The sequence below is a fragment of the Poecilia reticulata genome, chromosome 7 (assembly GCF_904066995.2).
Source record: "Poecilia reticulata chromosome 7, P_reticulata-male-v2, whole genome shotgun sequence".
NCBI classification, from domain to species: domain Eukaryota; kingdom Metazoa; phylum Chordata; class Actinopteri; order Cyprinodontiformes; family Poeciliidae; genus Poecilia; species Poecilia reticulata.
This window is the reverse complement of record NC_088836.1, coordinates 15,645,710-15,668,368: the sequence shown is the minus strand read 5'-3', so window position 1 is coordinate 15,668,368 and position 22,659 is coordinate 15,645,710. Positions and strand designations below refer to the sequence as shown.

At 40.0% G+C, this 22,659-nt stretch overlaps 1 protein-coding gene across 2 annotated transcripts in view; it reads right to left on the bottom strand.

Annotated features, from left to right (window-relative positions):
- dip2ba (DIP2 acetate--CoA ligase B (putative)a) overlaps nt 1–22,271 on the bottom strand; it is a 49,142-nt gene extending 26,871 nt beyond the window's left edge. Inside the window, exon 1 of one of the 2 annotated variants that reach the window (XM_081608977.1) lies at nt 21,948–22,271. In XM_081608977.1, the coding sequence (XP_081465103.1) occupies nt 21,948–22,032 (85 nt within the window). In that variant the 5' untranslated portion in view covers nt 22,033–22,271. The remainder of the gene's footprint in view (nt 1–21,947) is intronic. The other variant, XM_081608978.1, reaches the window with a different exon arrangement.
- Between the last annotated feature and the right edge of the window lie 388 nt (nt 22,272–22,659).

Here is a 22,659-nt window from a genome sequence, read left to right as displayed (position 1 = left end):
AAACAGTACAGTAACTGTACGTGTGTGTAATCTGAGGTCAGGGGACAGGATATGAACATTACCCCACCCAGTGAGCGCGCTGCCAAAAAACCGTCTCCCTGTGCCTGTCTGGACAACGAGGAATGTGCTGATTGGAAAAGGACCGAGCTGACGGTGAAGGCCAACTGGCCAAGAGAGCTCGTTCGGTGGCCAACTAATTCCCCCCCCGAGCTGCAGCAAAACCGGAGTGCGTGAGTGTGTGTACGCAGCTGGTACAGGTTAAAGGTGCAACAAACCAAGAGGAATGAATGCTGACGCAGGGCAAAAGGATGGTGGCGTACAAGCCTTTTCTGTGTCAGATGTGTGTCAGTATGTCAGCCTGACCCTGCTTAACATTTCCTGCCAAACTAGTAGTGGAGGGTCACATTTCTCAGTAACACATATGTAATGACCAGATAATGAACTGGAAATGCGTTAATAGGCTTTTCCTGGCCAACAGAGATTCCTAATTTTCCTCTTCATAAGCACTATGACATAGGGGAAATATTCTCTCAATACAGGTTAGTTTTTTCTTTTTCCTGCAAAAATGAAAGAACAAGATTATTTCATGCATTAAAGCTCAAAAAATTGAATTAAGGTATATGCTGGTTGATGTTGCAATTTAAGATAAAAAATATGGCAGAAGTCTAGTCTAGTTTTGATGCATTTAATGAAAACAGTTTTTTCACGACCCGATCACAAGAAAACCGCCTAATACTGAATCCAGCGGATTGGTATGTGCATCTACTGATCTATCTGCCAAACTGGCTTCAAAAATGTCTGATCGGTGCAGTGACTCTTTCTGAGCTCATATGAGGTGGCGCAGCAGTGACCTCTGGCTCCTCTTTTCAACTGCAGCTACTGACCTCTGACCTGAGGCCAGCTCAGAAAGAGGGCTGATCCGCTCACAGCTGACCATACAAGGCCACAGAGGGGAGAGACGCAGCATCGATCCCAGTTACACCAACAAACAAAACTAACTAAAACCATTTCAGGAATGAATGTTTTTTTTTTTTTTTTTATAAACCCAGTGATCAATATCCATTGCTAATTTGGATCAATATTTCTGGAGACTAAATCAGCACTGGAAAAGTACAAATCTGGACTGATATCAGATATTGATATTACGGCCAATAACTGATAGTTGCCAATATTATTTTCCTAGCCTTTCGACTCCTGACTTTGCTGCTCTGCTTTAGGTAAACACCCCACAATCCTGCACTGCTTCACTGCCGCATGCCCAAATAAATACAACATGGCCAAACCCTTCACTTCCTGTGCCAGAAAACACAAACGGCAACATGATGGAAACAAACATCAGCTTTTAATACCGATATTAACCCATATCTGATGAGCATCTCAAGCTAAACTATATCAACAAAAATATGAAGTAAAAGATTGTATGGTAAGGGCAAATTTACAACATAAGAAAAACAGAGTTAATAAAAACAGCATTCTCAGGTATGCCAAGTATGATATTTGAATATTTGCACATAAAAAAAAAAAAAAAACACTAAATACTTCTGACAGCGATATAAAAACTGTACAAATAGCGGCAGGGATGTTAATTTATTCAGTTTGTTGGGAGCAGCGATGGTCATAAAGTCTAACAGGTGTTGGGAGGAAAGATTTACATAAACGCTCCTTTGTGCACTTAGGACATCTAATGGAGCTGTTCAATGTATCGGTTATTAATCATTACCTCGTTATTACTGCACACAATATGCATATCGCAAAGAACAACCTGGACTGCAAGAAGTGTAAGCAAGCAAATTTCCCTCACTTTGTGACGCAATGTCTCAAACAATAACGTAAAAACCACAATAAAACATGACTTTAAATTAATTTAGCAATTTAGCATTGCAGAAAACAATGAGTTACAAAGCACTGCATGTGCAGAACTATTTATTACCAATACATAAAGTACTTTAAAAATGTTTCTCAAATGGTTATCAGTAATAGTTTACAGAAAAGATTTGGTGTTTTTTTCCGATCCGGTTCACAGCCAGGAACCCCTCTAACGTGACCTAATATCCTGAAAGAAAAAAAAAACAGACAAGAGAGTCTGGAATGGAAAGTTGATGCTCACTTTCTAAACATATACACAAATGAGATCAATGGTAGCAAAGCACATTAGAGAGCAGAAGACTGATGTGGGGCCGATACATTAGAAATCAGCTGACTAGCCCTCCAGCACTCTCACATTCATGTGAAATTAACAAGAAGGCACTGAGTCATAAGTTTTGAACTCGTCTGTTAAGAATGTTGATACCACATAAAGTCATCTCATGTAGTATCATGGGTGTCTGTCTTTCCAACTCAAAAGTGAAGAAAAAAAATTATCTGAATGTTGGAAAGTAAATCTAGCACACTTTCAATAATGTGGGGGTATCTGATGACAGACTGTTCTGCCTGTTATGACATACGAGAGCTGGACCGTTACAACCTGGACTTTGTTTAAAAAGCCTAAAAATAATAAGATTCATGCCCATGTTGTGCTATAATTCAATTTCTGACACTTACTGATGCTACATTGGATTATTCAGGGGGGGGGGTTCCTACTGGAGAAGATCAAATGCGATTTGGGGATTTTTGATTACCATTAATACATGTCTATACGTTTCCCTTTATTTACATATATAAGCATTTATCCCCCCCGACCCAGAGCGCTGTCTAATTAAAGGAGGCAGATTAGCAAGTGACATGACTGCCACCCACAATTTCCTCTTGCTTCACTGAATCAGTTCCGCTGTCTGCACGCACACACACACACACACACATACACACACACACATTCATTTGACAGGTGTCTTGCACCACATAACGCCACACGAACACACACTGCAACCTTTAACAGAACCGACTGCCTGGATTATGAATGAGTAATAAACGGAGGCTCCCTTTCACTTTGTGAAAAATAAGACTCGTTTTTAGATCGCCGTCGTCCAATGTAGCGCGAGGCTTTTCTAACAAAAACGAATGTCATCCGTACATCTTACATGTCATGGATCAAAATATCAACATTAACTGTTCAGCGCGGGACTGTTTTCAAACTCTGCGAAGCTCTGAGCAGCCGGCTGCCCTGCAGCAATACCTCTGCTTCCTCGGAGGTGTTTGTATTTATGGACTGTTACACAGGAGAGACGGACGCTAAACACCAATAACACCTTCTGCCACAACATGACAAAAAGCCGAGAGATGTGTGTGTGTGAAAATACAAGAGAGACGAAACGTGCAAACAGCCGCAGAATGCACATTTACATATAAATACACACATAAACACAGGGCTGAGAGAGGAGGAACTAACGTCACCCACAGGATCTTATTTATAGAGACTCTGAGCAGAAACGCAGAAACAATGGGCAGGCTGTGCCGAGAACATGGCTAAACAGCACTTAACAGGAAATGCAAATGACTGATCCTGACACAAAGGCAATTTAATGACACCTGGTCATTAGTTAAAGGATATGCAAGTAGCTAGAAAATATTTATAGTGACTGGTTATACATTAAAGAGCATTTCTCTTATGAGCAACAGGATCTACAACCGTGTTCATTCACATTTTTTGGTGAATTATGTAACCTTGTGTTTTGGTATTAGAGTGACTAAAAATATGAACACATTTTCCACAAGCTACAATCACAAACTTTAAGCAGAATTACTGGAATTTTATCCAACAAACGCAAAGTTGTAAATCGATAGTGGAACCCATAAATGGTTTGAAATGTTTTTTGTTTTTTTTTACTAATGAAATCTGGAAAAGTACAAATCTGGACTGATATCAGATATTGATATTGCCATTACGGCCAATGGCCGGCGTGCATATTGCCAATGGCATATTGCCATATTGCACAAATGTGCGGTGTGCATTGGAATTCCAAGGAAACTCCTAGGAAACAATGTCGTTCACCACCTTTTGTAGAAATTAAATTAACAAGACTTTTGGGGTATTTTATGGAGTCTGACATTTTAACCAATTTTTTTTTTTCTATAAAAAATAGCTCAAGCTTAGCCTTATTAGCGGTTTTTGGATCTGGACTTTAACTGAGCCATTCCTAAAACATGAATATGCTTTTACTAAAATGTCCCACTGCAGCTCTGGATGTACATATCGAGTCTTTGTCCAGGTGGAAGGTGAACCTTCAACCCTTCTCTAACCTCTAACCCTGTCCTACATTAACTTCTGGAGGAAACACGCCCACAGCATAAAGCCGCCTCCGTGTTTCATGGTGTGTCAGATTAATGTGCAGAGTAAGTTCTCCTCCACACACTGCCCTTTAAATGTAGGCAAAAATAATAATAATTCATTTCGATCACATCACATTTTAGCTCATCAACAATTGGTTTCGTCTTTCCATTTTTCCATAAAAGCCAGGTTTATGGAGTATGAACCTGACTAAAGGTTTTCCTGTGGACTAATTCTCTTTGTTGTTTGTTCACTAACTCTCTAAAAAACCTCTGAAGTTTTCACAGAACAGCTGGATTTAAACAGAGGAGACGTTACAAACATTTGAACTGCTTAGACAAATGTTTGGACTGGATTTATCGAGGGGTGTACGAGTAACTAAGGTCACACATTTCAAATGTATTTTCCTAATATTAAAAACCAGACATCTTTTTTTTGTGCACTTCATAATTATACACTAGTTTCTGCTGTTCACATAAAAATGCCAATGACCTGATACAATGTGGCGGAGGGAGGGGGGCGTTGAAAACGTATAAACACTTCTGCAAAGGCACAGCCAAGGGTTTATAGTTTTAGGAGTAAAGGCTTTTTCTTAGTTAAACCCCAGCTTTAAAACCATCATGTTTTTCCTCAGAGGAAGGCTGGGGGCTTGGGGGGGGTGCAGTGGGTGGTGACGTCCATATCTGAACGATGATTCAAACAGTTGTTCATAGACTTCCCACCCCCATGTCCTCCATTTCCAATTTCAAACCCCAGCCAACAATTCATCTGGGAACGGACAAGTTCATGTGGGGGTTTTCATTCAGACAGGGAGGATGAAGTAATCTCTGGACGGCTGTGGAAATCTTCCGGCCATCTGAGAACAGAACTGGGGGAGTTTCAGTTCCCCTGGCAGACTTTCCGTCCAAGACTGGACTGCGTTCGACTTCGGTTGCTCCGAGGGAGGTTTCGACAGATCACTGACAAAGTTGCAGTGGCAAAAATACAGTGAAGAGCCATTAATCACAGTGATGAATGATGCAGAAAACAATAGGGATTTCTCTTTCAGTGTGTAAATAGAAAAATACACATTTCTAAAACGGCAGCATATCACAATCGAACATATTTAACAGCTGCTTGAGTTAGAACTTGTGACTGAACTAGTTTGAAAAGTAGTAAAAAGTTTATTTTATTTTTTTAACTTTCAAGGATGTTTAACACTTGCCATTATACAACATGTCACACAGCTCCAAATAGTTTGCGGGCAGCGTGAAAGGACGTAGAGTAGGGTGTGACGAGTTACAGTGAAAACGGCAAAACAAAACTGTGCTAAAGGGCCGCTGGCGGTACAAACCGATGGTGGGAAATACACAGCATTCGACTCTAGTGACATCAAAGCCTGCAGAATGCAGAATTTCCTCAACTCTGTAAATGTTAACCACAAAAAAAAAAAAAACCATGAACAGACACACCCACATGTACATAAACACCCTGCCTGAGGAGAGCACCTAATTGTTTTATACAGTAAAAAAATCACACTTTCCTGTAAGTGACATAAACACTTGAGCTCAATTGTGTTCTGCAAAGAAAAAAAAAAAAAAAGAGAGATTAGATCCACTCAGATGTATGCACAACCTTTCTGGGCAGCTGTGGCTCACTGAGACTCGACTGACAGCCTCCTGAAAGCTGGTGTTTGCAAAGAAGTAAAATTAATGTTGTTTCAAAACTTTTTACCGCATTAACTTTCTGTTGAGTGCAGACTTCCTCCGTTAGATCTTTTTATTACTGGCTGATCTGACATCAGTTTGTGAGAGTGCAGTAAATTATAACGACACAGGGTCGCTTAAAGAACTGTGTTATAATGAGAAAAAAAACTAAAAGTCAAGGCGGTTTCTCGCCACTAAGCTACCAATCTCAGGATCTATGTCATCCGTTTCATTTGTCCCTTAATGCGACTGTACTGCATGTATTGTTACGCTTCTTTAACTCCAATGTAGGTCGCTTTGTCTGGAAACAATAACAAACAGGTTGTTCAGCCATTAGAGCGATGAACTGTTTTATACAGATAAATTAAGCTTGTTGAAAAGCGATAAGAAGATCAAACACAATCAGTCAGCTGACGTCAGTGTCAAAGTTGGCTGTGAGCAGTCGGAGGTTTCCTTCTGCCCTGAGGCACGACGTGACTCCCACAGGGATTTAGCAAACACGAGTTTGTCCTTTTAGCAGACTTTCTATACCATTTCAAAGTTCTGTAGTTTTGAGTGGGGCGACTGTGGCTGTGTGGGTAGAGTAGTCCTCTTGCGATCGGACGGTTGTAGGTTCGATTCCAGCTTTGGCATCATTCGATGCGCCTCTGGTCAAATTGCCGATCTACGTATTGGTGTATAAATGTGTGCGCAATGGTGAGTGCACACACCATCCAGTCCAAATTCAAACAAGTATGTCTTCTTTCCTTAAGGAATAAATCCTTTTCAAACATAGACATTCAGCATACACCGTCTATGAGTTTAACATTGCCTATTATTCTTGAATGATCACAAAAAAAGATCAACCAAAACAAGATCCCAACGTTAATAATTTCACAAAGACACCAGTAAACAGAGAAGCAACTGTTTTTCACAATCACAATTGTTTCCCTGGAGAGAAAAAAAAATAATCTTTTTTGTGAGCAACAGGGAATGTCCAGTAGCCTTGGTGCTGTGAGCGACCACATGACCCAAAAGCACAGTTAAGACAACGTTTTGACAGGAAACAAGTCGGGTCTCAGTGAAATTATGTTTCCTTTCCTTTCCTTTCCTTTCCTTTCCTTTCCTTTCCTTTCCTTTCCTTTCCTTTCCTTTCCTTTCCTTTCCTTTCCTTTCCTTTCCTTTCCTTTCCTTTCCTTTCCTTTCCTTTCCTTTCCTTTCCTTTCCTTTCCTTTCCTTTCCTTTCCTTTCCTTTCCTTTCCCTTTGCTTTGCAAATGAACCAGAACCAAAAACTATTATTTACTCAATCAATACAAAGAGTTTCAAGTTCTTGATTAATGAAAAAAAGCGGCAAAACGTAAAGACTTCTTGTGTAGAAGATCAATAAAGATGTCAAGCTGTGCCACCAAGGTATAACACAACTATTAAAGTCCAAAAAAAAAAAGAAATCAATATATGCTGCCATAATTCTATCTAGTGTTTTATTTAGACACACTTGCATCCAAAGTGCTCAACAAACCAGTATTTCAGCATTGCCAAGTAACTACATAGCATTGAGTGCTGAATGTGAATTAAGAGGCTTTAGATTTCAGCACAGCAGTACTGAAACTAAACAGAGGTCAGAATAATGTGGCGAACATGACCCAAGGATCACCGAGCCCCATCTGTCAACTGGAACCTTCCAGCGGTTTTCTGCTATACAGACACAAACGTAGACTGCAAGTGCACATAAAACTATATATTTCTGGATTAGCTTTAACATGCTACGGATAAATGATGCTCCTGTATTGTGCCTAATTGCTTTTGAGTTGAAAGTAGGCACTAATGTAAAAGGAATCATGTTACCCTGGCAGCTGACTCACTAAATCAATTTAATAAGTCATAACAGGCCATAACTAGCCTGTATGAGAAACACTTAAGTACCAAGTCTAAAGCTGACACTGCAAACCTTAAAGCCTACATGTACCCTCTGCAGACAGCTCATGGTCAACTCATTGCTGACCTCAACCCATCCACCACCAAAACACTCATTAAACAGCCTGTCATCCGTGTGGGAACCATAAGCTGCATGCAATTTATGGCTCTAAAGGCGTAATGTCAAAGAAATGTGCTGAAAAATAGAGAAATCAGAAAAACAACATGGAGGTGAAGGTGTCGCCATAGGCTGGTATTCAAATCTAAAAATCGTTTAAAATCACATCGTCTAAAAATAACTAATGTTTTTTTTTTGGGTGGGGGGGTTTGCATGCAGCACAAGTAATAATAAAAAAATAAATAAAAATGCCTGCCCCAACCTATTGCAGCCGAGATTTTATTGGAGGACTGTCAACATTTAACTACAGATGTTCCCACTCTAAAAGATCACTCAGAGGGCACACATAATAATCATATGGGAAGCGTAATAAAATATTTTAGGAAGTCCACAGACACTAGAATCCATCGGTGTGTTATGCGGTAAAGATACCCGAAGAAGCTTAGGTCAGCGGACACGCACATGGTCAACTGTACATGAAAAGTCCATGTCATTGTCTAATGTCAGATGATTTTAACCACAGCTACAGACCTGACTGTACGTAACTGAAAGTACTCTGACTAAACACGAACAATGAAACTTGTAATGCAGCTTTGCGTGCTCTTTTTTGTGTTCTTTTTTTTTCCCCCCACATCGAGCCAAGACGAGGATTCAATTGATCTTCTTGTGCTTTTAAATTCAGACGACTGTTTCGCCATGGCGGCAGAGCCAAGTCATTTTAATAACTGCATAACTGCCAGAGTCTCGTCAGCGCCTGTGGGTGTATTTCAAGCACGACACAACCCTCCTTCGGAGTTTGGCCCTGCCACTGATGTAAGGGTGTGAAAAAATAATGTGCACACTGATATTATGGCGCTACTCGTTGAGGCAAGTTGCTAACACAACCCATCACGAAATGCATGTCAGGGTTGTAACAACAGTCTATGGGCACACAGATAAACAACCTATTTTAGCTCATCTCCAGGAAATGAGTAAGACCCACTTTAAGAGGAACTGCAGCAAACTCTGCCAAAGGAATTCAATTGCCGACTTGATGCATTTACTAAAAAACAACTAATAAATTTGCATAAAAACTGCAGGAATTAAACCGAAGCCCCGCCCTTTCGGTCTCTCTCATGTTTGACTTTGTTTGTGCTCTGTTTTTACCTGTTTCTCTGGGGACTCGACTGAAGGGAGTCTACGACTGCAAGCGAAGCTCCAGCACAATGTGGTCTGAAAAGCCAAGATACACATCAGCTCATTGAAGGGGTTTCCTGAGGATTTCTAAGCACTGGGAATGTTTGATAAGTCTCCGGGCTTGACGCAGATTTAGGAAGGGACTATTTAAAAGGGAAGCCAAACGTCCAAAAGCAAAGCAAAAAATAAATACAATTTTTTTTAAAATAGCCAGATGAGCAGTTGACAAAGAAAGTAGCTGACCTTTTTGAAAGTTTGCTGGTGCATTAACAGCACTGCTTGACCCGTGATCTGCCTTTCCCTATCAGCTCTTTCTGTGACCCGGGTCTCATTTTTCATATATAGAAACTGGGCCACTGCTGAAAAAATGCCTCATGTTCCTCACACCCACTTAAAAGGCCTGAACGTTCATCTGCGATGATCGGCTGAGGAGGCCACGTGGGAGACAGAGTCAGTGTGTCAGAGTCAGTGACGGGATTTATGACCGTCACATTTATCCACGGCTTTTATGAGCAGAGTTTTAACAGCTACATTACGGTAAAACTAATAAAACATAGAGATAAAAACTAGATAAATGTCCCTGGTTTATCTGTTTCATAGACAGGCTTTTAACTATCTCTGAAAATAATCTGCTAAATATTTTAACAGCGAGGAAACGATACTTTGAATTTGCCCTAATTTGCTAACATGAAGATATAAAAGTTAAAACTTGCAGAAAAGGAAAACATTCGCATGAACAAACTGGTCTGACACTCAGAAAATTAGCACGCTTATAACAAGTTTCTCAGGAGTATGACAGTCTGACTGCTGGCTATAGAAGAGCAGCTTCACACAAGACCCCACACAAGTAAAACTTGCATCATTTGCCACAGTCCTCGCAAGCACAAGGGTTGACCAGTGGTGGTCCTTGCATGAATGGTGCCCTGGGCGAGCCCCTCCTCCTGCACAATAACACAACACAGTCCGTCTCCACACACAAACCAAAACACACTCCCCTCACAAAGTCTAATCTGCTAAAATCTTTTGTTACGCGACTTATCCAAACCACCAAGATCTACTAAAAAATTTTTAAAATCTATGAGCAGACAGATTTTCCATCAAGAATTTATTGTTACATTCCCCAGAACATATATGCAGGACTCCAATGTATACGTCAACATTTATAGCAAACATACGTCTTTTACTGATTCATAACTCTAAGTGGTGTTAGAGGGACTAGGGGTGATTAAACATGATCCATTCTCTTAAAAAAATGCCTTTCATTTAACACAACCCACAAACAGGATATCACACTACCGAAGGTTTCAGCAGGTCAAAGCTTGAGAAAACAAACAAATAATGGCCACAAAATTCTGAGAGGTGCAGTTCTAGTACATACATACATTTACACAGCAGCAATCAACCATCCAACCGGTCAGTGAAAGGCGCATTTACCAATGATTGCCTTCCACTAACCATGAAATGCTTTCAGCAAGAACGACACACGATCACACTGGGCTCCTTCAGACTTTAGAAAGCCCGATTTTCAGCACAATCAGGTTGAAGCTTTTGTGTCAAATAAAAAGCTTCATTTCTCCTCCTCGGGCATGAAAGCAAATCCGTCTCGCCGTGAAGGTCTATTTATATTCACAAGGGCATTCTTGAGCTTTAGCAGTCACATGGCCCCTGCTGGACAGCAGCTACAGACACTAATAGATTGGAGAACTGCTGCCTAATGCACTACCTTGACATGAATTAACAACCACGCTTTCTTTGTTTACGTCCAGGGCCAAAGAGATACGGATCAGACGCTGGCGAAATACGGCGAAAGCCGATGAATGTTGTACAAGCCCAGAGTTTGGGTCTGATGCCTCAAATATTCGCGCTCGTTCTTCTCTGTCATGAGTCACCATTTACCTCTACCTCCAAAACTTGTGAGCCTAAAACAGGTTCTTTCACTCCTTGCTTGACGGCGATGCCCCGGAGACGAGGACACGCCTAAAAGCAGTGAGTCATGGACCTACGACGACGCAGGGTACCAGACATGCCTGAACTGTAAACATGTCCTTCCTTGGAAACTTTGACTTGTGACACAGAAGTCAGCCACATATCCCATCAGTGGTAATGTAACGTGAGCCTCCGGTCAAAGCTGGTCGGGCTTGGAGAACACTTAGTGGAAGTGGATGCTTTGGAGCTCAAGTCCCTCATCTGACCACTTCAGCTTTTTATGACTTCCAACAACCATGTCAGACTTTGTCAGCATACAAAAACATTAATCCTGAAGCTGAGTAACAACTTATGTCTGTGACTCTCTGCTCAAGACCTGATTAGGTCAACCTACTGTCAAGCTGATCTCTGGTTGTGTAACATAACAACAGTAACAAGTTGTTTTTTTTTTTATTATTTATTCATGAAGATCACTTTGTTCTATAAAAATAAAATATTTGTGTGCTGGGCCTATAATCTAATGATAGATTGTTGATCGATCAGGAAAATAGCACAAATTAGATGCCAAGTCTATTTAGGTGGAAAGTAACACAGTTTATAAAACAGTATTAAAAAAAAAGCCCAACCCTTATATTTAGTAGGGTTGGGACAATTCATCGGATTAATTGAAGAATTGATTATTGGAATAATCATCAACTAATTGAGTAATTGAGTTATCATAAACAGTATACAGACTCAAAAAAGGCCAAAAGAATGACAAGTAATTAAGTAAAAACTGTAAAAGAAAATATATACATGCTTGATCATTTGCTACAAATGATCAAGCATACACTAAAGAAATGCCATGTTATTGAATCTTAGGTAATAAAATCTCTATTTTCCTACTTAAAGAAATAATTATTTAATGCAGTTCCAAAATTGCATAAAAAAAGCTTACATGAAAAATGCAGTCTTACCTGATAAACCTATTAATCATCAGAATAATTTACAACATAATCTGAGTTGTCTGTTGCAGCAATAATATGCTGAACTTAAAACAGTGTAAAAAAAAAAATCACACCTTGTTGAACTTCTACAATATTAATACAGAATTATATACAAAATAAGACAAAACTATTAATTACTGAACCTTTCTGATTGTATTTTGTCATAATAACCAGCCCTGATAGATCTCCCACGTGAGCCGGCTCAACAAGTTCAGCGTCTGTAAAAAAAAATTACATCACACAACAGAAAGTATCAAAGAGCTAATAAGGGAGCGTCAATACATTGTCTAGTAAATATTAAAAAGATGGAGGGTAAAGTTTTCCTGCATGCCTCGACTTGGGGAACATCAAAAAGTCACACACTACCCGCCCTCTGTGAGTGTGTCCTCGTATTTAACGAGCGCGTGTGAATAATTCACCCCTACCAATGGCCTGGAGATTGAAAAGGGACTGCAGCTATCATTAACTATTCACAGAACCAGCATCATGTCAGATGGACACACACTCACATGTGCAAACATACTGTAAATGCACAAATATACATAACAAAAGGCTCCTGCCAAGGGTACCCAGCCATCTGCCAGCCCCAAAGGCTCTGCCTACCAAGCTTCAAGGGAACCCATTTATTTATTTACTTGCTTTACTCAGACCCATGTAGTAGTTCGCTCAAACCCAACAGAGGCACAAACGTACAACATCTATCAGGATACCTGCAGGTGAAAACAGAGACCGATAAGAAACAATTCAACACTCACCTGCAGAGTAAAATAATGGAGAAATGCTCCAAGTTCCAAGCATCACACATCAATAACTCTTTATTTTTTTTATTGCTCTGCATACTTCTTCGTAATCATACGGTTACAAAATGCTCACGTTGAGGCGTTTTGGTTTACCGCAGTTTTTCCTTATAACTGTGACAGACTTCAGTTTGATCAAAAACTGTCTCAGATAATCAGTCGGCGAACTGCAATGCCTCGTTTCCGTCGATCTGTTTGGTACATTATGTTCTCTGTTTTCATTATAAAAGCACCTCATCGCAAACACTCTAATTTTCTGCATTTGTTAAGTGTATAGGTTTCTTGTCTGGTGTACAATTATTGTTTAATGTAAAAAAATGTGTTTGGCATAACGAAACACATGAAGTTTGAACTTGAGAGCACTTGAGAGAGACTGCACAACCAAAAGCTGCGAAGATATCCCAGTCTTTGTATGACTCAAGTTCCTCTTTTGTTGCGACGGTGCTAAACTTCAACATGTAAAACTATAGCTCCTCGTCACACACACTCAAGTTTTAGGAAGTAGCGAGATCTGGTGGCTCCAATCTGTCTCCGAAGGAGGCTCTTTGTCTAATGAAAACCCGGCTGTTTTGTCCGATTCGCTGCCACTGGCAGGTAAGGTCAAGAAAATAGATGGCCGATGTGAACTGGGTCCATATCGATGCCGTCATGCTCTGCTGAGCCTTTCCCTAATACACAATGGCACGCACCCTACTTTCTGCTGCATCAGAGCGAGGGCCTCAAAATAAATCAAGTGGCTGTCATGAGGACAGCCGTCCTCCACAAGCGGATCAGATGAAAACAAGCAGCGGCTCCACAAACCAGGTCTGAACACAAAGTCGCAGTAAATCAGACTAAAGTTTCTCTTTTAGGATCATCATCCAAAGTAACATAATTCTGCATTTTATCCGTATGATCACATCTTTTTTCACTCTTCTCTTGTTGTATGTTTGCCTTCTCTGTAGAGTTCCTTTTATTACTTTCTGGTTTTATATCTTTTCCTCCGTGTGACGCTACATGCTTCAGCTTGCCTGTCACTTCACTGCTGGCTGAACTTCTCCACTTAGAAAATAACAGGTCATTTCTTTTCTATTCTATTCAAAGATTTAGATAAATTAACCTGTACAATGAAGTACTTTGTACTTGATTAGCGTCTTACAAGAGTTTTTTTTTTTTGGTAACTTTTATTTCTACTCTAATAAAAATGTTTTAAAGTGACGCTTACATTTGTGGCTACTGCACCCACTTCTTGCCGTAAATAGCTCATTTGCACTGGACTGAATTTGAACAGTGTGATCTGTCGTTTTAGGTTGCTTTTTAAGAGTATTGGCTTCTTCCTCTCCGAGTGATCTTTCAGCAAATGTAGGTCCAGGACTTTTTTCACTGTGGATAAAAACGTTTTACCTGCTTCAGCAAGTGTCTTTGTGAGGCCTTTTGTTTTTTGTTCACAGATTTTGAAACAAAACACGTTTATCACTGAGACACCGAGCCCATTTTCTACATTTTAATAGTTCTTGTATTTATACAGTTGTGTGAGCAGATGAACACAGCCCTAGTTTCACACATTTAAGATCTGTTCCCATGGATCAACCAGACCGTTCTCTTCCTGATACCTTGGCAAATTGTTTTTTTTTTCTCCCGAGTCGTCACACATGTGATCGGTGTGTTTGAGGCGTTGCCTTAAAACACATCAACAGGTGTGTCTTAATTTAACTTAATGTTACGTGACCTATTAGAAGTCACAAAGGCCTAAAATCATAATTGGGTCTTTCACAACTGTCTAACGGTAGAGTACAGAGAAAAAAAGCATTGCCGTTTAGCAAATAGGTCTTAACTGACCTAAAACTGGAAAAATTTAACTTGCACTTTTGTCAGTGGGAAAACAAAGTCATTGTGTCTTTTTGTGGTTTTAAAGCATTTTCCAAATAAGTGTAAACTTGATTAAGAAGATTCACTGATCAGAGTACTGTGGCCGATTTTTGAGCTCTGGTTATTGTAAAGCTCTGAGCTGCTGGTACTGATTTTAGCAGACTGATTAGATTCTAGCTTCAGAGCAACAACTTTAGAAGATAATAAAAACAGGATTCAGCGTATTTTTCAAGAGTCCTTGCCACGGACAGTCATTAACTACTCAAATTAGGAGCAGAAGCAACATCACACCTACTGCGAGAGAATGAGTTTTACTGCCATGTTAAAACAGAAAGAAGACATTTAAGCCGTTTATGTGCGAGAACACAGACTCGTACTTTAACCCCAAGACTTTTTAAAGATCACCAACATTTCTAAATACACCCTGTTCCACAACCAAGAGGTTTAAGCGTTTTTTTGAAACTATTTTACAGCTATACCTTGAGCCTTACTGTTATCTGCTGTAAGTCCCGCTTTCTTCCATTGCTAAAATGCACCACAGATGTCGTGTTGACGTATCGTAGGGGCTTTTAGCTCCCTTTTAAATAGATTTTTGCGCTTCCTCCGACTTCATTTCACACAGCCCAATATACTAAAATAGCAGAGTAAGTTTTCTTCAACTTCCACTGAACAGTGTTGCAGTCAGTGATACCCCAGATTTAAAAAGACTGAACTTATATAGTGCTTTTCCAGTCACTTTTGACCACTCAAAGCGCTTTACACTAGAGTCACATTCACCCATTTGCACCCACACGTTTATACACTGATTCGCAGATTGGTAGACAATTTGGGGTTAAGTGCCTTGCCCAAGGGCACATCAACATGTGGCAGGAGGAAGCTGGAATTGAATCTACAACCTTCCGATTGCAAGACGACTACTCTACCCACACAGCCAGTCGCCCCAGTTTCACTATCAGGTAATTGTCCGACACCTGTCATCAATTAGTTTCTCAGCGTGTCTCTATCGTCACCGTTGGCAACAAAATACCCCCTTCTTTAAGATGCTGCTTTCCTAAGGCTAACCTTTCCACTTTCAAACCCCTGAGAAACTTATGAGAAGTGCGCTCTTTCTTCAGACATCAAATCAGTACGAGTTTCTTCAACTGCTTTTCTTCCAATTTGGAAGTTTCTCGATTCTATATAACTTCAGTAAAAACAGATTTTCCCACCAATGTTGAAATATTCTCCATCATCTCATCTGTAAAAGCTCACTGTCCCGGTGGCAGTGTGTAGTCTAAACCTCATGAAACTAACAATAGCTTAGCATCTTCTTCAATAACAGCATCTGTAGGAAAACTCCACTCCGCTTAGTTATGGTGCGTTGACTTATCGTGGGAAAATAAAATCTTTTTTGTCTTTTCTTTTTTTTTGAGCAGCTAAAAACGAGCTGACCCCACTCTCACCACGCTTGACTTTTAAAACTCTGCAGCAGCCTGTCAACAAGCACCATCAGGTGACAACCCACAGATGAAAGGTAATCAGAAAACATGTGCGTGTAAAATATTTTGCTTGGGTCAGCAACATTAAATTCTTCACAACAAACTTTCCAGATGACGGTGGATGTCAGCCTGGCATGCGGGTCACTTCATGTGCAGCTGAAGAACTCATCTTCTCCAGTCATGATCAGAGGCTCTGCCCTCCATGCCCTTTGTAAGAGGGCCGCTCATTCCTTCATGCACACAAAAGGCTGGGTTCAACAACAAAAAAATTGCCTAAATGGCAGCAGAGCTTCTGGCCAGAGCAACAGAGTCCAGCTGAATGATTCTCATTGTGTCCCCACAGTCAACAGGGGGCTAGCAAAGCTGAGCTGTTTTTTAGGAGGCCATTTTGGCAGGCCTGTGTTCTTATCCCAGCAACGCAGGAACAGGCATTTCCACTTGGATCAGACAGAGACTTACAATGGACCAAAAAACAAAAAAAAGGAAAGAAAAATCCCATCAGGTAGTGACATGAAGCATGCTTCCAGCCATAAAAGACAACGGGATGAAGACATACTTGCAGCTACACTGCTGCAAAGACTAAAATATGAAGCAACCGTAGCTTGTCGAGACGATTGTTCATTTTTATAAGCACACTACTCCGAATGAGAGCAGTAACCGAAAATGAACAAAAAAACAGTAAACCTAAACTCACATAACGCAGCAGAAACAAACTCTTGAATTTCAAACGTGTGATCAGGAGCAGAAGCTCACAAAGAAGAGACTTGAAAGGATCTCATGTGGCAGCCACAACGCTATGTTTAACTGGACAAACATCGAGGTTAAACGTTTCAGCAGAAAACTTCCCCACAAGCGTCACAAGTTTGACACGTGAAAATGGCGACAAATTTTAAAGAATAAGAAGAGCAGCTTGATCAATGGACGGCGTTTTGCCTTTAAAGCTGGACACTTCAAGAGGAAACAAACTGGAGATTCATAACATTACTGCTCTCAGAACATGGAGCTGGGTTCAAGAAGACCCGCCAGCAACATTTATTAAAACCCATGAGTTAGTTTTATTTTTCATTTGAATATTTAAAATAATATTTAAAAAAAAAAAAATTCAACATGAATAGAAGGTGACATTACCGATCCGGTGCCAAGAGTTCACTCTCATGTTCAATTATTTGCTTTGATCTAGTGCACAATACAGCAATGAGGGTCAGTGCGTGGTAGAGAGCGGTGCAGCTGCCATTATTAGAATTTCAGTTTCGAAACAACTTCACAGAGACGGAGTTGTCATTTCAATACTTCCAGGTCGGTTTGGTGAATCCTGCTGGGAAACATTTGTTTGACAGGAGTTAAATAAAGCGGTTCTGTAATGTCTGTCACTACTCTTCCCCTGGACAAAAATTAGAATATTATAGACATTTTTTTTTTCTGACATGAAAAAAAACCCAACAGAAAATCATAAAAAATAAAGAAATGGATAAATCCTCTTCTTTTCTAGAACCAGGTTAGAACTATACCTCCAGATCAAGAAAAGCTTAAATATTTCACATATTTAAAGCATCAACTGGAATGTTTTGAGGATTTATAAGTGCAGTTATCGGGTTCGTTTGTTGTAGAACTAGACCCCCGTTAGACTTGCTGAGACCTCCTGTGATGTCCAGACCACATCTCCTCACTCTGCTGTGCTAACTCTCCATGTATGCCAAAGTTATTATTGGTGCAAGTGGACTTGGTTGTTTATCTTGCCCAAAGCACACATCCCTGGCCTGGTGCTTTCATGGTTCATTGCACCATCTTGTTAACTTTTACTGCAGAATCCCAGGCAGAAAATAAATAAATAAATCATAACAAAAAAAAATGATAATGTACATTTTTGATCAGATAAAATAGACATGTTCACATTATTAACATTACTTTAGAGAACTTAATTAAAATAACAGTCTCATTAACGGTAGTCACTACAGACATCTATAATATACTTTAATCATCTAGTGTTGCAGCTGCATATTGTTGATTCATTTTCTAAACATCTAAAACCAGAATCCCAGATAAACATCAGTGGCAGGTCTGCAATCACTGTGTCCTGTGTACTGAACATGGAAAACACATTAACCTTATGGGTCAGCCGGCCCTGCAGCACATAGACCAGCATCACCCTCAGCAGTGACGGATGTGTAATAGAAAGATAATACACAGAACTAGAGAGAGCTGAGAATCAACATGTCAATTGCTAAAAGAAAAAGGCTTCAAAACTAATATTTCCCTCCCCATCAACCAACGGCATGTCCTTCAGTTTGGTAAAAAGCAAATATAGCTTATGGACGTGGAGATGATCTTACAATTCTTTCATTTTCTGCATTTATTTCCCTTTTGTCTCTCTTAAACCTTAGAAAAATACATTGGATTGTGTCAAAATTGGAATCTGCATTTCAGACCCGAAAGAAAACCAGATCTCAGCATCGTCCAGGAAGACCTTGATCGCTTTAGTTGACATGAGCCGGTTATAAAGGAGAGATTGTGTAACATTCTTATTGGGTTTGTGGGTTGCAGCCTTAAAGCAGTAAGCTTAGCACCTTTGCCATAGCCAGTGCACTTCTTGTGTGTGTGCTCGTTGCTTGCTTTGAGAACGGATGCTGCAAAACCACGAGCTCTATCCACTTAAATGAAAGCATCGTGATTTTACACATTATGTATCTGGATGAATGTAAAACAAAATAAAAACTAAAATAGTGGTAGATCAGATTAAAAACTCTGCTTCAGCTTTCACTCCCTAGAACAAAAAATCCATATCAAAACGGCCATTTGTGTATATCAATATTCTGCACATAACAGGGACTACAAGATGGCAGTGAAACGCAGCTACAGCAAAGCCAAACAGAAAAACTGACAGATGTTTCTTCTCTTGAGCCAATAGAGAGACGAGACGATGACTGAAACCAAAACAGCCAGGCTACAGAAAACATACAGACGACATTTACAGAATAAAGACAATAGAGAGGGAGTTAATTAGGAACTTCTTAATTATCTAAAATTTCAGGGACCTCAGTAATACCCAATTATTAGGCAGGAATTAAGTATTTCGCTAAAGAAAAAGAAAGAAGTGGGGATTTTTTGTTGTTGTTGTTGTTGTTGTTGTTGTTGTCTGGTGACCATCATCAGACAATTTTATGGCTGACTGACTCTGGTCAGTGATCACCTGCTCAAAAGCCACAAATCTGATCACTCCGTGCTCAACGTGTCACATTGACGATCACTCAAACTCATCGGTGCGGAAGCTGTTATTGTGAGAAGACGACCGTTATCCATTTTCAGAATCAGCGTGTAAAAGTGAAGCCAGAGAAATGAAAAATGCTTATGCAGTGCAGCAACGTTAACCAAGCTAATGGCACTAATTGCCCTAAATACTAATATAGGAGGCTAAACACATCTTAAATTACCAAATCTGGCATATTGATTTTATTAACTAACAAATAAAACATAATCACCAGTGAGTTCTACACCGACTACTTTTTGAAATTAAAAGAATAAATTGTTGGACATTGTTACTTGTTTACTGCTAAATAATATCAAAAATAAAATCATCTTTTCTGTTGTATTTTGTTTACCGATATCTCTGTTACCACAGCGTGAGGAATTTTACTCTATTTGTAGATCCTCAGAAAACTTAAGACAAAAAGATCTGCTCATTTTGGCCAGTTTTTAAGACGGTTTGATTTTCAATTTACGCAGTCAGTAGAAACTACTTAATGTCAATGTCAGTAAATAAAAGTTTATCGTCTGATCAGAGATGTTCAAAGTCAGTGGCCAGACGTCGGTCAGAAAGTCTCTGACTGGTGCATCTGCAGTTGTACGATCTCTAAAATTTGAATAGGATTTCAGACGGTTATGAAGCATTAGACACCAAGCAGAAAGAAAAAGTTAAAAAATTTCAGAATCAGTAGCTCAAAGATGTAAAACAATCTAAATTTCTTTCTTTTTTTATTTTTAAGAGTCATTATCTTTTACACAAGCACCAGCGCCCTTTGTAAGCTGTTAATTATACGGATTACTGAAAAGGAGCTTTGGATCGTATATTAGAAAACTGAGAGTCCTTATGGAATATCCAAAATGCTAATAATTAAGAACCAAACACTTGCAGTACAACCTTGAGTAAGAATATCAGTTTTGCAGTAACACTACAAAATATTCATTACACGATCTATTTGCTTTTATTTAAAATAAAAAGCAACTATAATTTCTACAAAGATAAAAACCAAAACATTGATTTCTACAGTAATAACAATGTTATCTGTGCTATGTGTGTATTATTTTTGATATATTCTCACAAAAAAATTGAAAACATTAAATAATAAACTTAAAGGTAGTGTTCAACTGTAGTTTTAGAACAGCCTTAATAAGACAATGGCTGACACTACACCATAACTGTAAGGCAGTTTTAGGAAAAATATATTTCCAAATGGCCAAATTTCTCAATTTCTTTCAAATAAATAAAATACAAAAACACAGCTTTCCTTTTCAGCCAGCTGACCAGCAGTTTGTAGCAACACAGCGGGGAGGGGCAGCAAATGGTTTGTTCTCAACCCATTTAGTTCAGAACTTTTATTACACAGATTTTATCCGTAATAACGGTATTACAGAACATGTTAGAGGTTTTGAAAGTATGCCCTGATACTGTCAACAAGAACATACCCTATTACTAACGATATAATTATCACACAATATAGAATCATGATTATGAAGGATTTACACGACCGCTGCACAGAAGGACTGGACTTATTTGGATGCGTGTAGTCTCGGTTACAAGAAGCAGGGCAAAGGGGATTCTGTCAGGGATGTGTGACAGTGTGTCATTGGTTCTGTAGGGAAGCTGCACAGCTGCTCTGGGGGAAGGGCTCCCTTCAACCATGTACCGGAAGGATAAATAAATAGATCATATCCAGCCATATCAAAATAAACAGATAAATCAGCCACTCACTTCCACTAGAGTACAAATTACAAAATGCCCGTACAGTCATTTGACCACAAGATTGAGAAAAGATGAGCAGCACAGGAGGATAAGCCTGTAATTCTGTTAATGGCAGGTTTACAGAGATGTATTAGGTCCTGCACACGCCAATATAGCTACATACGTGTTACAGCACTCCGAACAGTCTCTTTGTTCCTGTGACACCACAGCAGATGATGACTGTAGGCCTGTAGTCAGTACATGTCAACAGTAATCAGTGTGAGTCACAGTTACACAGCAATAAAACTTGTCTGAAGCGGAAACCTGTGCAGGAACACACCCTGTCAGGGGCTTGTGTGACGTTCAACTGAACGAACATGTGGTCACAGGTGAAGAAGAATTAGACAAAATAAAGACAAAAAAAAAGAAAAACATGAGGAGCCAAGGTGACAAGAGAGTCCAGCTCTGGTAGTCAGACCTTCCCAGTAGCTATCCCAGTAGGTCAGACAGCCACACGCAATGAGCTGTGGCCTTGACATTTATACACAAAGGAAGAGAATTGCTTTTGACAAACATGTCTGAAGTCATGTTTGGGTTCACGACATTAAGGAAGAAAGGGGGTAAAAAATGGAAGAAAGTCTGTCTTCTCCGACACAATGCAGCTTGTCATGCTCTGCTAGCTCGTAGTCCCTACATCCTGTATTAGCTCTAAACCAGCTAAGCCTGAACGCCTCCCCGTGTGTTCCCATTCAATTTACCATAGAGAAAAGTAGAGCAGGTGAAGAAGAAGTGGTGTTGTAATTAAAGCCGGCAGACACAGAGAGGTAGGAGACACACGATGCTATCCGGAAAATTACTTAAAGCATCCTCCATCTGCCTCCAACCCTCCGTTCCTTTACCTTCAGACAGCTCCAGGTCCAACTCCGCCAACTGGTCTCGAACCTCCTTCGGCAGGGCGGACAGATCCATGCCGCGGTCCGCCATGACTTCGCCGAAAACCACGAGAACAGTCTATGTGTGAAGAAATCTGGCCGTCGTGAAGAGATTTTGAAAAACAAAAATAAAACCCCTCCCTCAAGATACAAAACAAGCATTGGAGAGGGAGAGACGGCCCATCCGCACGGCTTGCCCTTCCGCCATAATGGGGGGGACTCACCAACGGCAACGTGTAGTCACGTTACCTCCGCCTGCCTCTGTTGTTGCTTCACCGCATCCGAGGCGACAGGGCACGCTGTTAGAGCTGCTCCCCCTAGTGGCGAACTGACACAAGCACACGCACGCCTCTCACTAGAACTGCATGACACCAGAACGAGGGTACATTTTTCCAGTAGAAGTTCAGCACATAAACTTTTCACAAAGGAAATGATACTCCAATTAATATTAAATTAATTGGAGTATAGTTGTCATGTTTAATAGTGGTTAAAAAAAGACACATTTTTCCTTCAACATAAATTCAGATACACCATTACTTTTCTCCACATTAACAGCAGCGTCTTCATTCTGCTAATCACAGTAGTTCATCAAAATGATGGAACTGTCATTTTGTGTGCACTGATTTATTAAAATAACGATTTCCTTTCTCAGTTATATTCTAAATGTATTCAGATGAAC